The sequence below is a fragment of the Amia ocellicauda genome, chromosome 9, assembly GCF_036373705.1.
Source record: "Amia ocellicauda isolate fAmiCal2 chromosome 9, fAmiCal2.hap1, whole genome shotgun sequence".
NCBI lineage: Eukaryota > Metazoa > Chordata > Actinopteri > Amiiformes > Amiidae > Amia > Amia ocellicauda.
Window position 1 is genome coordinate 8,547,418 of NC_089858.1, and position 15,166 is coordinate 8,562,583.

Genomic DNA, 15,166 nt, shown 5'->3' on the forward strand with positions numbered 1-15,166 from the left:
TGTAATTGACAACGGCAGGACATTCTTCATTAATTGTGTCAGCTTGTGGTCGGTAAGTGTGTGTGATAATTAATAATCCTCAGCTGTGTGCGCGCACATCAGAAGTGCGGTTTGAAAATTATAACCATAGCACGCCACCTATATTTACAACACTTGCATTTCTGACATTTGTATTCTCCCACTATTCATATTATTCTAGTTCCATTTCAGATTGGGACACTGGCGTACAGATAAATCTCCAAATCCGTTTTACTCGCTGGGTTGACTACTGGTTGCTCCTCGATTACTGTATTTATGTTACATTCTGGACTCATAGTCAACGTAATCTCTCTCTCATATTCACCGATTTATCCAGTGCACAGGCATGTATCCATAACATTCAACGTCTACATCAGACTGTAGGTCACACATATCATATGGTATATTTAGCCCCAGAGGCAGGTTTGAGCAGTAGATGTTCTCTCATCTCCAGCCCGCACTTTGGGGCTGATCTGCCAAAGCCAGGCCCCTGGGCAAATCTCTAAACCACACTGGATTTACTTATTCTCCGGACAGATGGCCAGACTGTCTCAGGGCTCACATTTTTGACTACAGATCAGAGCTGACTCAGTGAATATCTTCTGCCTAAAGTGACTTGACACCATACACAAGCATGTATCCACCTCTGACATAAGACAATGTTCGGTGTGCCTGCAGTCACTGTATTATCCAACAGATATATCAACAGACACAATGCTTAAAACTTTATTTCTTGAAGCAACTATGCATGCAAATTGCATTCTAATAGTGCACATATTATGTTAGATTACATTTCCAATCCCAATTCATATTTTCGCTGATAGGCTATTGCGTCTTGTGAAAATAATATCAACTTATTTCTTGATTCAGACATCTATAAAAGAATACCAGAATGACTGCTAATTAATAAAACTGTCATAACGGTCTTTGGAAATGCTATTCACATATATTACAGTTATTATAAAAGCATATTGCACCAAAACAAATTGCATACCAGTGCACAGTAGCTAATAAATAAATAAATAAAAGAACTGAGGAAAGACAGATATCTTGATCTTCTTTCACATATTACCTATAAGCAATAAAGGTTGTCTTTCAATCTTTGCATGTCTCTGTTCTAACATGTTGGCAGTGGAAACTATTCTTTGTGGTTAGAAGAGGTTATTGTTCAACCTGCACAAAGGCCCTACAGTCTCTCATGACAGGCTGCCAATGCAACAAGGCTATTTCAAGAGACTAACGGATGCTAGAAAGAAAGAAAGAAAGAAAGAAAGAATAATAAAAAATAGGTGCCTCAATCACGGAATGGCGACAATTATATTTTGACACCGTAACAAGGAAAGCCCAGAACAGTATTTAAAGGCTTTTGGAGAGAAACATATGAGCACCATGTAATTAGCAGCAATTAAGGGCTGATATAGAATGGGAGTGTCGTACAGTGACCCAGAATTCGCAATCATTTCGGAGAAAGTTATTTAAAACAAGTAGTGTGAAATGTACCTTATCGTTGTAATGAGGCAAGAAAGAACAGAGACTGCCTAGCCCTGAATGCCCTATTGTTGCAACCGACTCCACCGCTTACTTTAAGGTGTCATTAGCTACACCAGGCAGACGCAGACCTAGACCTTTGTCTTAGATCTCAGAGTAACAACTACAATGGAAGACAAAACCGAAAAGAACTAAAATAAAAATATAGGCCTATACACACACACACACATACAGTAACTACTGGGGTGTTTTTGCAAACATGCCCGTCTGTCATAACAGCACTTAGGTTGGAACTGGTACCTGTGGATATCCTACGCTGGTGAAGTGGACACATGCCACTGAAACAGGAGCAAGCTGTGGGTGAACTCCCAGGCTCTCCATGCCTCCCCCTCTCAGCAGGCGGTGCTAGTGAGCACTGGGGTTTGAGGAATCCTATGGTGGGGAAACAGGGACAAAAGGAGCAATCGTTAGCGGCATGGAAGCATTTCAGTGAGGTTTATTAATTCCAAATAGAAAAACATACACACACACAGTATATAAAACTTCACACCATCTGATGTCAAGGAAAATAAACATTCACACAAAAATACACAGGAGTAATAGAGGCAGAAAGGAAAATGCCTTGGCGCTGGCAGGAATCAGAGATAAATCACACAGGAGGTGTGCCACGCGAGCACGTTAGGGAAGTCCCACTTGTAGCTTGTAACATGAGTCTTGACAGGTCTGCCAATAAGGATGCAACTCAGATGGGAAAATTGCCCTTTTATCATGAGGATAAGCTACTACTACATCCCCCTCCCATTTTTGTGCTTTATCCTCTCTCTTTCTCTCCTACCCAGGCTGCATTAAAAAAATCCGATGATTCAGAGGCCGCCCCCCTACAGCGACTCCTAGCTAACCTTTCACATTTATTAATCCGTCTCGCGGACAGAGCGTCCAACCTCGCCTCTGAGACAAATCAGCTCAGCACAGCACATACGATCCGCCACAGTGACCAACGCAGGCAGAGAAGGGCAACTTGCCTGCGCAGGGGGCGGAGGTTGCGGAGGGAGAGGGGACCTCTGCTCCAAACCGACTAAATGCCAGATTAAGCCTGCGGACCTGGAAGGCAGCTGAGCCAGGCCCGTTGTCTACCCGGTGGGTCAGAGAGGTCAGACACAACAGGGCAGCTATTATGGGGCATAAAGGGTCAATTGAGTATTGCTGTGGGCACCTCCTCTAGTGCTGCCACATGCTTATCTCATGCTCAGAGACTGTGTTAAGTCAGTGTCAAAATGTATGGTGATTTCAATTGCAATAAATACATAAATCTTGGAAAACAATTTAACTAACATTCAGAGTTTGTTTTACTACAGTGTGGGGTTAACCGTAGAATTTGAATATTTAAGCATTTACAAACTCAAAGGAAAAAAGATGTTCTGAAATCCAATTCATGAAATGTAAAATGTAGGCTTATACTTTCTACGTGAACTTTCTGAAAGTGAAGTTTACAGTCATCAAAAAAAACAACAACAACAGGTTTTTCCAGTTCCCATACCCTGTCATTAGAAAGACTGGAAAACCAAAAGTGGTTTCTTTTGTTTATGATTTTCAAACTTGGCAAACATGTGCGAGTCTCTTCAAAAGCAATTAAAGCTGCAGACTGAAAGAGTACCAACTGGAAGTGATCGCTAACAACCGAAAAATGTACCTTTCCCTTTTAATTAACACGTGGATTGATTTACTCCATTGCTTTTCATACCCCTTAGTTCTTGAGTATATTAGAAAAGCACAAAGCAAGACAACCATACGCGGCCGTTTCAATGAATAATAAGACTTTTACTGAATAGTACACCTGGCTCATAGAGCAAAAGTGTAGCTTTGAGCCAAGACAATGTACTCTATTTGTACATGCTTCAGGGATACAATGAGAGGTGTCACATTCCCTATACATGAACAACAATATTTGGCCGTCTACTATCTCAGTGCCTAAAGGCGGATTTACTGTACAATATGCAGATATAGTCAAAGTTTTTTCCTATTTTAATTCTTCAGAAGGAAAGATTAATTCTCATGCAAGTTGTATTTTTGTATAAGACCACAAAGTATCACAAAGAATTAAAAAAAAAAAAAAGTTTGACAGAAGAGTGGGCGTTCACAGGAATAGCATTGTGAATTAAGAGTATGGCAAGGGCTGATTTTTAATTTATTTAAATTTAATTAATTTCCCCAAACAGGGCCAATTTCAAGATATTATTGTGTTTGTATATATATACCCTCGTATTGATGGTTTCCACACGTGGAATCGATCTCAACAGCAATTCACGGCTGTCTGGAGTCACTGTGCAAATTCAGCGCAATAACATTGTAATGTGTCAGTGCCTTGAATTATATGTTTTTATTGCTATTATCCACATTGTTTTTTTTCCAAGATGTTCAGTACTGAATTCTTTTTCCATCCAACTTGTTTCAGGAATTTCAGACTCACTAAAACCTGCCTGGGATGGTTGGATTTTTAAGAGGTCTATGATGCACACCTTTCAAGGATGCTGTCAAAACATTCCAGGCTGAGAACCGGGGATGTTATGCCTGTACTGCGGTAGACCAAATCTCTAAACATCCATGTCCTGGTAACACATTATGGCACCATACCAAACACATGCCTTGGGAATTTTATCATTCTGGTGTGTAGGGAATTAGTTGGAGACAATTACCACATTTGTATGAATTTGCCATCTCTTTGTAAAACCTGGTATGAGTATTGAGTTCTGATGCTCACATCCACATGTCAAGGTGTACAGCATTCTTCAAATTCCAAATGTAGACAAACACACACATTTATAAGACACTACAACAACTGGGAGATTTTAGGAATGCCATTGTATAGTTGGGAAAATGAAAGCAAATGATTTTATCATTCCCATCGAGGCCAACTATTCAGTCGACCACACTTTAGCATTCATCTGTAATGCTGAGGCCTGTGTTAGCAATTCATAGTGAGTGCATGCAAAGGGTTCACTGGAATATAGATATAATTTTTTTTTTTCCCATTTTCTTCTTCATGAAGACCTTTAAATTTCAAGCCAACATCCAACGGAAGGGCACTGACATACCCTGTTCAATAAAGCACCATTATTTCCACTGTGGAAAACATGTCACTCCGTATGAGTTCAGGAAATGACATTTAAAAATGGCTCGGCGATATTGAATTATTTCCCCATGATAAGCCAATTGAAATGCCAGATATACAGTCCAGTGAGAGATGCCTATCAGAAGAATTAGTCGATGTTTTGATTAAAATAAAATAAAATGTATAAAATACCCTGGCTTACAGGGACTCTGCAATTGAGCTGAGTGGGCAACACTACTAGGAAGCAGGTCTTTCCAAAGAATCATAAATATATATTTGTATTTAGTCAATCAAAATAATTCACCCTACTGTACAGGCTATGTAAAATATGGAATAAACACTGTAATTAAGGTGAAAATCAAGTTTTTATATGAAAGTAAATAGGCAATTTAAAGAAAATGGAAAGCAAATATTACCTGGTTGTTGTAGGGAGATAACTGACCTTTTCTCATGAACTCAAACTGATCTCATTATATATTCAGTAACACCACATTTCTTCAACGAGTAAGTTTATAATTTGTGAGCTCTTTCGTAACACCCAGTGTAAAAGTAATTTGTTTATTGTTCACAAAAGTATATATACAAAAACTAAACAATAGTTTGTCACCGTTATCATCATTAACTGGAATAACCAGCAGTCTATGCCAATAAAGACCTACCCATACATCTGTATGTGAATTATTTGAATACTTGTGCCTACAAATATTCTTTTAGTTTTTGCATTTGTATTCAAGTATAACATAAGATGTGATAACATAACTTTTAGTACTTTATGCTAACATGAAAAAAAGTTACTTTTCAATTCCTTCTCTAAATTGAAACAAACATCAGCTATAGTTTTGCTCCAACCTAAAAGAAGGGGAGTTTGTGCTTCAGTGACAAAAGTACAAATGTATATATAAAATACTTAATTTTGAAGTATATGTAATTTTGGTATATCCCAGAGCTCACACAGGATTGTGAATGATACCCTGTGTCTGCTATGGCCAGTACACAAAACCTGTAAGTTTCAAACTGGAGTTATACAAGTTTAAGTGCTTGAAATAGGGTGAGGGGGTGGGTTGACTGGTAATGGAATTTGATATTGTAATTATGCCAATTAGACCTTGGTGGAACATCTACGAAATGCTAATTAAAGTGAAAAAACTCTTCATTAGAGACAAATGAAGTGAGACAGCCATTTGTGGGGAACTAATGCTTCTGATTAGATCCACTTAGTTTAAAAGCCCTCACTACCTCTGCTCTCACAGAGCTAATTTCTTGAGACTTTATTTCTCGGGGGTATGTTTGCTTGTATATAATTGAATGCTGCACTGTTAGTTGTGGTGAAAGCAATATTATGAACCATGCCAATAGGTGCCCCAGATTGGCCACTACAAGAGATACAGTACTGGCATTATTTTCTGAGGAAAGGGTGAATTAAAAAACCTGGCTTGAAACAAGTAATGTAAAAGGTTTTTTTCAACTCTGTTGTTGGTTTTCCAAGAAAAGCCACAACATTTTAAATCAGGTATACGCACATATTTGGCCTTATGAAGGATAAAGACTTCTTAGTCTGTGAAACTGCATCAAAATAATGCAAAAACTAAGTTGCTCAGTACAACAACTACAATGAATATACACGACTTTCATTGTAGTATATGCAAAGCAAATACAGTGCTTGTCTGAAAGGCTACAAATTAACCATTAAAAATGTGTCTAATCACACTAATCCTCTGCTAAAAATAAAAACAACACTGCAATCAGAAGCCCTAGTCCAAACTAACAGTGATTAACAGGTAGGGCTTACCACCAATCCAACCACAAGAAAGGAAGCCACAGAACTCGTAATAGGTGTTCTTAATTGACTAGCAAAACCTGGCTCTTTGCCAATTACCCAATGAACTGAATCTTTTTTTCTTCTGCCATAATTCCTAGAGGAACCAGATCTACTCTCTACAAGCAAAATTGATTACATATTGTATATGACTTCTGAAGGACGTACAATGACACGAGCTGGAACGCTCTGAGCAATGTCGCTAAAAATCACAATGTGAGTAAAACAGTTGAGGCACAAAGTACCACTCAGCTTTTTCAAAATCGAAATTAGAGCCACCAGACAGAGCCAAAGTGACATCGTTCCTCCACAGAACTGACATTTTTAAAAGGTGTCCTAATAGTTCCCTTTCTCAGATGTACACAGGAAATGCAATAAAAAATATGGTTGGTCAACGATAAAATGCTGATATTAAGTAAACTGATACAATTTCTGAGACACCGTATAATGTTAATGTTGTTTTAATGGAATCTAAACTTTTCTTTAACATTTATAAAATGTATATACTTTTGAAATAATATAATGTAACTCCAGTGAATCGGTGGTGAAAATCTCATCATGATGTGCTGCAGGGAAAGAGCTTTCAGTATTTTTTATTAACCAGGATCATTTCAAATTACAATGTAAGCAAAGGAAATGCACTGTTGTTTGTGCCAGTGGGGAAAATCCAAATAAAAGATTAGAAAGTGTGCTGTGAAGGAGAGAGTTAATTGGCTGCTGACATCTCTTGAGTAGAGTGTCTCTCTAAAATCTGCTTTACAACGGGCTCTTGGCTCAAGCACTGAGGTGTCTTGGCACACAGTAACCCTCGGTTTTACTTCCTTAGCTTTCTTATCAAATAAGTCCATAGAATCCTATCTTTATCTACTGGAAATTGTTTATATCAATAATAATGTGTATTAAGACATCAATCAAGACCAGTCTATCTAAACAAAATGTCATATTAGATTATATATTGTATTATATAATTACTAGACTATTGAAACAGCAGTGATTTCGAATAGTAGGCTATTGCACCTTTCTAGTGTACTTTAATATACTTGTTTTCAATGCTGTGCAAAGCTTTGTCACCCGTGCTACATTATCACATACAAATAGACTGCATAACTAATCTGCGCACAATACAACTCAAACAGCAAAACATGTGGGTTCTCTCATGTTTGTCCAAGGATCAGCTATGTTTCAGTTTTAATTCCTTAAGTTTCTTATAAATAAGCAATGCGAGGAGAACTTAATGTACACTTTTCCCTGAAAATATTAAAGGCAGAAACCCCCCCCCCAAAAAAAAACTCCTCCTACGAGTGATGACGTTTGAATTACCTCTCAGTTTCTCTTTAAATCCCTTCCTTTTTCTCCTTGGAGGTGCCGTAAAGTGACAGAGGAGACTGCAATCACTCAGGACCGTCACCGCCCCTTCAAATGGAGCACTTCAATCAACTGCATTTTTATTCCCTTGACAGTGCTTTGTCAATGACGTTGACATCTGTCCAGAGTTTACCAGATAGCAGTTGAACAAAACAAGGATTAGATGTGAAGAGTAACACTTTGGATGCTTATCTGTAGTCGGCACATCCTGTCTGTCTGCGTCCGCACCAGTCAGAACTGTGATTGAGACTGACAATGCATCGTATTTCTTTTGGGGGGGGGTTGTCTTTAGATAATGTAAATTAGGCGTTTAAGCCCTGCACCAAAAAAGATAATGTGCACTGAAGTCATATAAATTCAACCAAAAATAAAGTTGAAAGTTTTCTTGTCAAGTATGAATTTATTTGAGTGTTTTTCACTGGCTTGGGCTTCACAGTTGTTTCGTTTTTTGACTCGGTACAAACTCATTGTTGTTTACCAAACACAGGTAAGTAGGTAAGCTGGTGGGTAGATAGCTAGCTAGAGAGCCACAGATAAACAGGGAGACCAAAAGATAAACTGGTATATAGACAGATCAAACTAAAGAAAACAGTATATTATTTACTATATATCTAGTATAATCTAAAAGTTGCATGTAAAATGTCATTTTTTTGTAGCTTAAATTATATTGTTTTAATAATGATGAAGTCAGGACTTTGCACTGCAAATTGACTTCTCCATAAAAGTACTGCTAGTTGCTTGAGGGAGATTAGGAACATACTTTTTAAATGTTTTTTTTCGGCCACAAAAATGAAGACGGTGAAACGTCCTCTAAATGTTTCTGGAGTCACTGTGTAATCTTGATTTCATCTTTATTGGTTCTCATAACAACCACTTCTTTGAAACCCTGACTTTATGAGACTGATGACTTACGAGACGGATCTTTCCCTGGGCTGTTGTGTCCTACTTCTCCCCTTGTAGCCTGTTACCTTGGTTATCGAGCACAAGGTCAAAGTTCAGAATCCGTGCTCTATATATCATCCTTGTCATAAAAGTCTTTCAAACAGTGATCTTGGGAAAGGGTTCAAAATATATATGAAAAGAAGGAATTCCAGCATTATCATCAATTTCCAACATGACTATATCACTGCAAGCTGCTGACACCTGCCATCTTCAGGTTAGCAGAAGAAAAATGAAGTCTATAACAAAAAATGTGGAAAATAAGACTAACAATATTCCACAATGACATGAAGAATCTGTCTGGAAGTGTTTGTTTCCTTGTTTCTTCTTAGATCCAATTAAAATGGTTCAATTACTTTAGCTTGTGCTGTATACTAAAAGGAAATTAGCCTTTGAAATAAGCCAGGGGCTTACTAAAGAACTGAACGTTATTGTGTAGTTCCATTAGGTATGGCTGCCAAACAAATTCAGTTTTGTATGTTACCATCTTGTTTGCAAATTGTATATTCATTTTTACCATACCGTACGTAATGAACCTCAATTTTGTTTTTTATCACATACAACAGAATGGAAACAAGTCTCATTAAATGCTTGTGTATTTAATTATATTATTTGTTTACATTAATTAAATTAGGTAAACTGATACACAGTATGCAATATCCAGGCACAGCTATGCACTAGAAAAGTAAAAATGTGCCTTGCTTCACCTAAACAAAACAATAGCTAAACATGTTTGTAATTAAGTAATATCAGGGGGATTAGATTGAAAACAAGTTATACATGTATAAAGCAACTGCAGTATCAGCATATAACCTAAAAGTGTTTTTACAATGACTGTAACTAGTTTCATTCTGATGCTTCCCCCTTGCACATTTTTTTTATGTTGGCAAATTTAATTGTGTTGAGAATTTCGGTCACAAAAAACAAAAACAAGGAAACACTTAAGGAAATGACTAGACAAGTTTGAAAAATGCAATATAGACACTTTAGTTTTGCAAACTTGTAAATTATTTTGTGCTAACCTCCTGTACAGGGAAGGAGCAACTTTAATAATGATAGTGCCTGGTTTTGAGGGTTATAAGAAACAGCTGAAGTAGTGGCATGTTTAGAAAATATTCAGGACGATACAGTTTTGTATTTGCACCACCAATGAGATCGGGAAGCATAAGGAGCGGAGAGTCTATACAGTCGCCTCGAGATACTGTACATTCCATCCCTTCCATTAAGCACTTTGCAAGTTTTAACAAGGAATCCATTATGATGAAGAATATTTTCACAGGAACTGTTATGGCTCAGAGCCAGGCCAGAACCATTTACACAGAATCAGTCATGCAATCAGCCCGCGTTATCACTTCACTGGGCTTTTGAGGGCAAGATACAGTAGCCTTATATCAGATATGCACTCTATCCTCATCATTGCGTTGTCTACGGGGGCTGAGATAAACTGGCAATGCATCCGATCATCAGTCCATCACAGCGATAGCCCTGCTCTTCGGAGTCAAGGTCTGGCAGGCTCCGTTTCAAGAAGCCAGCCCTTGACATTGACTATGACATACTGCTGCAGTCACCTTCAGTTTTGATCCGTCCTCTGGTGGACAAACAAATCTACAGCCTCGCCTTTCTATCCCTGTACTGTCACGTGATTATTGTTTGCTCCTTTACAATGTACTCTGTGTCCCATCCATTTCCTTGCTGCGTACAACCCAGATAAAGTCAGATATTGGGATGGATTAATGTGGTTTTATAGGCTGCAAGATGTAACACTGGGTAAAATAATTACTGTTGATAAGCCGCTTTGTCAAAAAGACTGCGTTTTGGATATTTTAAATGGAGCACAGTCATAAAATATTGTTTTTGATAACCTTTAATCTAAATTTGACTTACTTTTCTAAGAAAATTATTTTATTCAGAAACTGAATTTAAACTTGTGGGTGGGAACTGCTAATCTCTTTGATTATTGCTGTTCTTCACACCATGAATGATGGAAGGAAAAAAACAGTTAAACATTTGAAGTCGCAAAGGGAAAAAAAACATGCAGAGAAATGAAAATACAGTCATTATACCATCGGCTACCCGGACAGCCTTTTATGAAGCAGGATTTATAAAGACCAGGGCTGTCACATTTGGCTTTCGCGAAATCGCAGCCTGACTGGACACAGGTTAAGAAGTTTGATAGTGACAGATGAGTCTCACAAATCACAGAGTGTTGCTGTGGTCGAGCAGATCCAGACAGATCCACACCCATTCAGGCTACACACAGCACAGGGAGGTATCAGTTTAAAGTCAAAGCCATTTATAAACACAGCTGGAGTTTTCTCATCAGGTGTTATGGGTCACATGAAATAGCACATACTGTAGAAACCAGCTACCATAGCGGAAAAATAACAATAAGATTTACCCAAAGAGCTTCCCTTCCCATTTTTATTTTATTAAACCATTTTAAAAGAAGCCAAGTGCTATGCTACATTGGTCTGTCATTTCTTTGTCAAAACACAAGTCGATTGGCAAGCAGATATAGTTACCTGTCCACCACTGTTAGTCTCAATCACAAAGGCACCAGGCAGTGACAAGCACAAAACAAAGGCTTATAAATCCCAGCCTTCTGCTTGGAATCGCAGATTTTCACGTCAACTATGAAATCTTGCTGTATAGATACGATGTCCACAAACCTGTATACGGATTTATATCTAAAGGGATTCAAAGGAGATTGTCATGACACGAGAAAATAATCTGATTTTTGATAAAAACGAACAAGACCGAGAACTCGTAAAAGGTTGTTGCATGGACACAAAACATCAGTTTAACACTGCTGCAGTAAATATGAAATCGGTGATTGATTTTGTCAGTCCCTGGAAGACAGAATCAGAGTAGTAAACAGTCTATGCCAGAGTATGATTCTAAAGTAGATGATTAGAGTTTATAATAATTAAAGTGAACTTAATTAAGACAGCACTTTATGAGTTGAGGAGAAACTGAAAGCAATTATAGTTTTAAATTAATTATAGATCCAAGAAAGGCAGATACAATAATACAAATACTTTAAAAGCATATTCCAAGAATAGCGGATACAAACTCAAGGTGGGTGAAAAGATTAAATTCTTAAAGTTGAGGATACATTGTTGAGTGTGTTCAAGCAATGGAAGTTAATGAAAGTATATAAAAAATTATATCTAAAGAATGGGGATTTATGTTGGTTTCAAACCTAGAACATTTGTTTGCCATCAGAGAAGTAATTAAATAGTTGAAGTGTATTAAACTTTATGTTGTAAAGGTAAAAGGACTTCTTTCAGACAAAACTGTGAGTACACAGAACCACACAAAAGCAGTTTATTGTGTGACATTAGAAATACAAGCGCAGCTGGGGCAGAAGCGAAATGGTTAAAGTATTTAAAGGGAATGTGCTGTTTATTTACACTGCCTGCCGGTGAGGCGAGATCCCGTTCCTGCCCAGTAAATGGCTCAGTTAGCCACGCGTTCCTCAAACAACAGGATCAGTTCACCAAGTGAAATATGACCTCTCGCAGCTGATGAGCAACTCATACAGACTGCTGAAGCAGAGAGAGAGATAGAGAGAGAGATAGAGAGAGAGAGAGAGAAAGAGAGAGAGGGAGGGAGGGAGGACTAATCTTAGGCCTCCCCACCGCACGGCTTCTTAAAATAGTTGTGAAATTCCATGCGGCCCTCCTCCCTGCCCCTGCCTCACACGGGTTACACAAGCCAAGCGCGGCAATGTTTTCACAGAGCTGAGCGCCGAGGAAACGCGTTACTCAGCAAGGCAGCTCAACAGCACGTGACACCTGGGAACTTTTGACCCTGAGTTCAGATGAGCGGTCAGAGTTCATTTTTCAAACTTGTTTCAGAAAAAGTAAATGACACTCCACCCTCTCGTGAAGGCAGGCAACTCTGTCTGCACCGAGCTGAGCTACACCCCTCCCTCTTCCAGACTTCCTGTCTGTTTGGAGAGAAATGTGAATCTGGGCTTTCTCTGCAGCACATGGGTCACATGGATCCCACCCTAGCTTTCGAGGCTTTCTGTTCAGCATTATCCCCAGCCAATGAAAAGAGGAACCTGCTCACCGCCCTCATGCTAGTTCACTCAGATTTGAATGCCTTCCTTTCTAAAGGCAAAAAACATATCTGAACTCACCCCTGACGGAGGAAAAACACCAGTGTAATTAAAAGCAAAACACTTTAAAACCTATATATCTGAACTATACTGCAGTTATCTGACAATCACGGGTCTTTCCAGTCATTAAACAAATAATAACCAAGATTTTATGAAGTCTGGAAAACATGTGTCCAATCTAGCTACAAGCAAGCTCTAGTTGTTCGTCACTATGGAATACGCCAAACTTTCATTTCTACTATAAACATAATTTATGCTGTAATTATGAAATAACCTTTAAACATGATGTCGTCCTCAGCCAGCAGAGTTGATATTTTCAATGCAGGTAAGTGTTAATTGTCAATGCACAGAGCAACCAGGCTTTGATTTTGACTGAGAGGGACATCTGTTTACTATAATCAACCGAGCTTATACTTGCACAGAATCAAAGCATACATAAAAAAACAAAATGAAAATTTCTCATCAGACTGAACATTTTAAAATAAAAACATATGCAAAGAAATGAAAAGGAGAACCAAAAGCAATTGTACCAAAGATTAAAGAGCACAAAGTGCCTGAGAAAGGACTTGCAGTGCATCTATTATGTGATCTAGAATCGTGCTAGTAATCAGTACATTACTACAGCTAATAAGATACAAATAAAATCTGTTTAGAAATGGATATATACAGTACTGTACATGTGCACACAGACTTCAAAAATAGAAAACCTAAACTCAGATTGGTGAGAAGCTGTGAGCAGGCGTTTATGAGGGTTTCTCCTACTACTGAAATCCGATCTCCGTTCAATTGCTGCATCTTATTTGGGAAGTGCAACTGGTGGTTCTGCTCTTCAGCACTTCAAGCCTAGGGAATGACCTTCACTAACTACCCTGCAATCTGCTGAAATGTGTACAGAGCTTATCTTACACATCCAATTTTTCTGCATGACATGCTATTAATTTACCTTCAACTTATCGATTCCTTTTGGACTTCTAATCATTGCAAACAGCACTGTTCCCCACCAAGTTAAGTTATTGGATTGTCAGATTATATATTTTTTTTTACATTTATTCTGGTTTTGCACCTTTTTGAATGGCATTTAAGACCACAAAAGATTAAGATTTAGATTAAGCATAATAAAGACATTCTTAACAATATGTATGGACAGTAATTTAAAAAGTCCCACACAGTAGTTGCAAAATGTCCAAGGTAAACCAAAAAGTGTTGACTACTGCTATCTCTAGAGCAGCAAGACTATGTATTTCTAGATTTTAGTACTCACAATTGCCATAATGAATTATAATATTCATAGTTATGAAACCGACTGTTGCTTGAAAGCTGAATCAACTGTAACGATTAAAACGGTGTTGTAAATATTATGAAAATCAAAGTTACCACCCTTCTCCTCCCAAAACTATACACTCTTCATTTAATCCATGCACCCAACTTAACTCAAACCCTTACACTACGTTTCTTTCAAGGTCACTTTTAATGCATCTTTTGCATTTGTTTACAGATGCAGTTTGGCACTTAACCTTCAAAGAATGTTATTCTTCAGGAATGAATAACTAGTTGAGAAGAAACATTGAGACATATATCCTCATTGGTATATTACAGCATAGAGTGAAATGGCTTAGCGTTGTATTTAAAAAATAATAATTAAAAAATATAAATTTAGGAAAAAAGGTAAAAGAGAAGATAAATGGAGCAACAGAATGGGATAAAGGGATGTTGGCCGCAGAAGACAGAATGACAGAAACACAGGAAAGAAGGAGTGATAATTAGGTTATGTGGACTATTTGAAAGAGAGTGTGTGTGTGTGCATGTGTGTGTGTGACAAATCTTCCCTGAGGCTCTGTAAACAACAGTTCTTCTACTGCAATGCATTTAAAAGTTCCTTTGGCAAACAACATAATTAAATTTGTGTAATTAAGCTTGGGAAAGACATTCAAAAACTGTTATTTTGACAGGAATGCAGACACGGAAGCATTTAAGAACCAGCATCCATGTTAAATGCCTTTTAAAACTTTAATCAGTTACATGACCACAATTTTCCGGCAACGCTAAATAACTAATATTATTAGTTTAGCAAAATCATTGCAAAGCATTGTGTAAGAAACTAATTTAGGTACAGATTTTAAAATTATGTGTCAGTTCAAGAGTACAATCTTAAAAATAAATAATTGAAAAAAGATTATAATAAAAATAATTTTGCATTATGAGTAACAGGAAAAAGTTTTTTGAAATGCTTATATTAAAAAAAAAAATATATCAACATCCCATAGCCTATATCCAATCACTGTACACTGATTACTGGGAGTGCTGC

General features: G+C 37.7%; 1 protein-coding gene across 3 annotated transcripts in view; it reads right to left on the bottom strand.

Annotated features, from left to right (window-relative positions):
• Positions 1 to 15,166, bottom strand: part of LOC136758526 (retinoic acid receptor RXR-alpha-A) — a 121,711-nt gene that overhangs the window by 83,408 nt on the left and 23,137 nt on the right. For all 3 annotated transcript variants that reach the window (XM_066712986.1, XM_066712984.1, XM_066712985.1), the window contains exon 2: positions 1,807 to 1,938. In XM_066712986.1, coding sequence (XP_066569083.1) covers positions 1,807 to 1,938 — 132 coding nt within the window. The remainder of the gene's footprint in view (positions 1 to 1,806; positions 1,939 to 15,166) is intronic.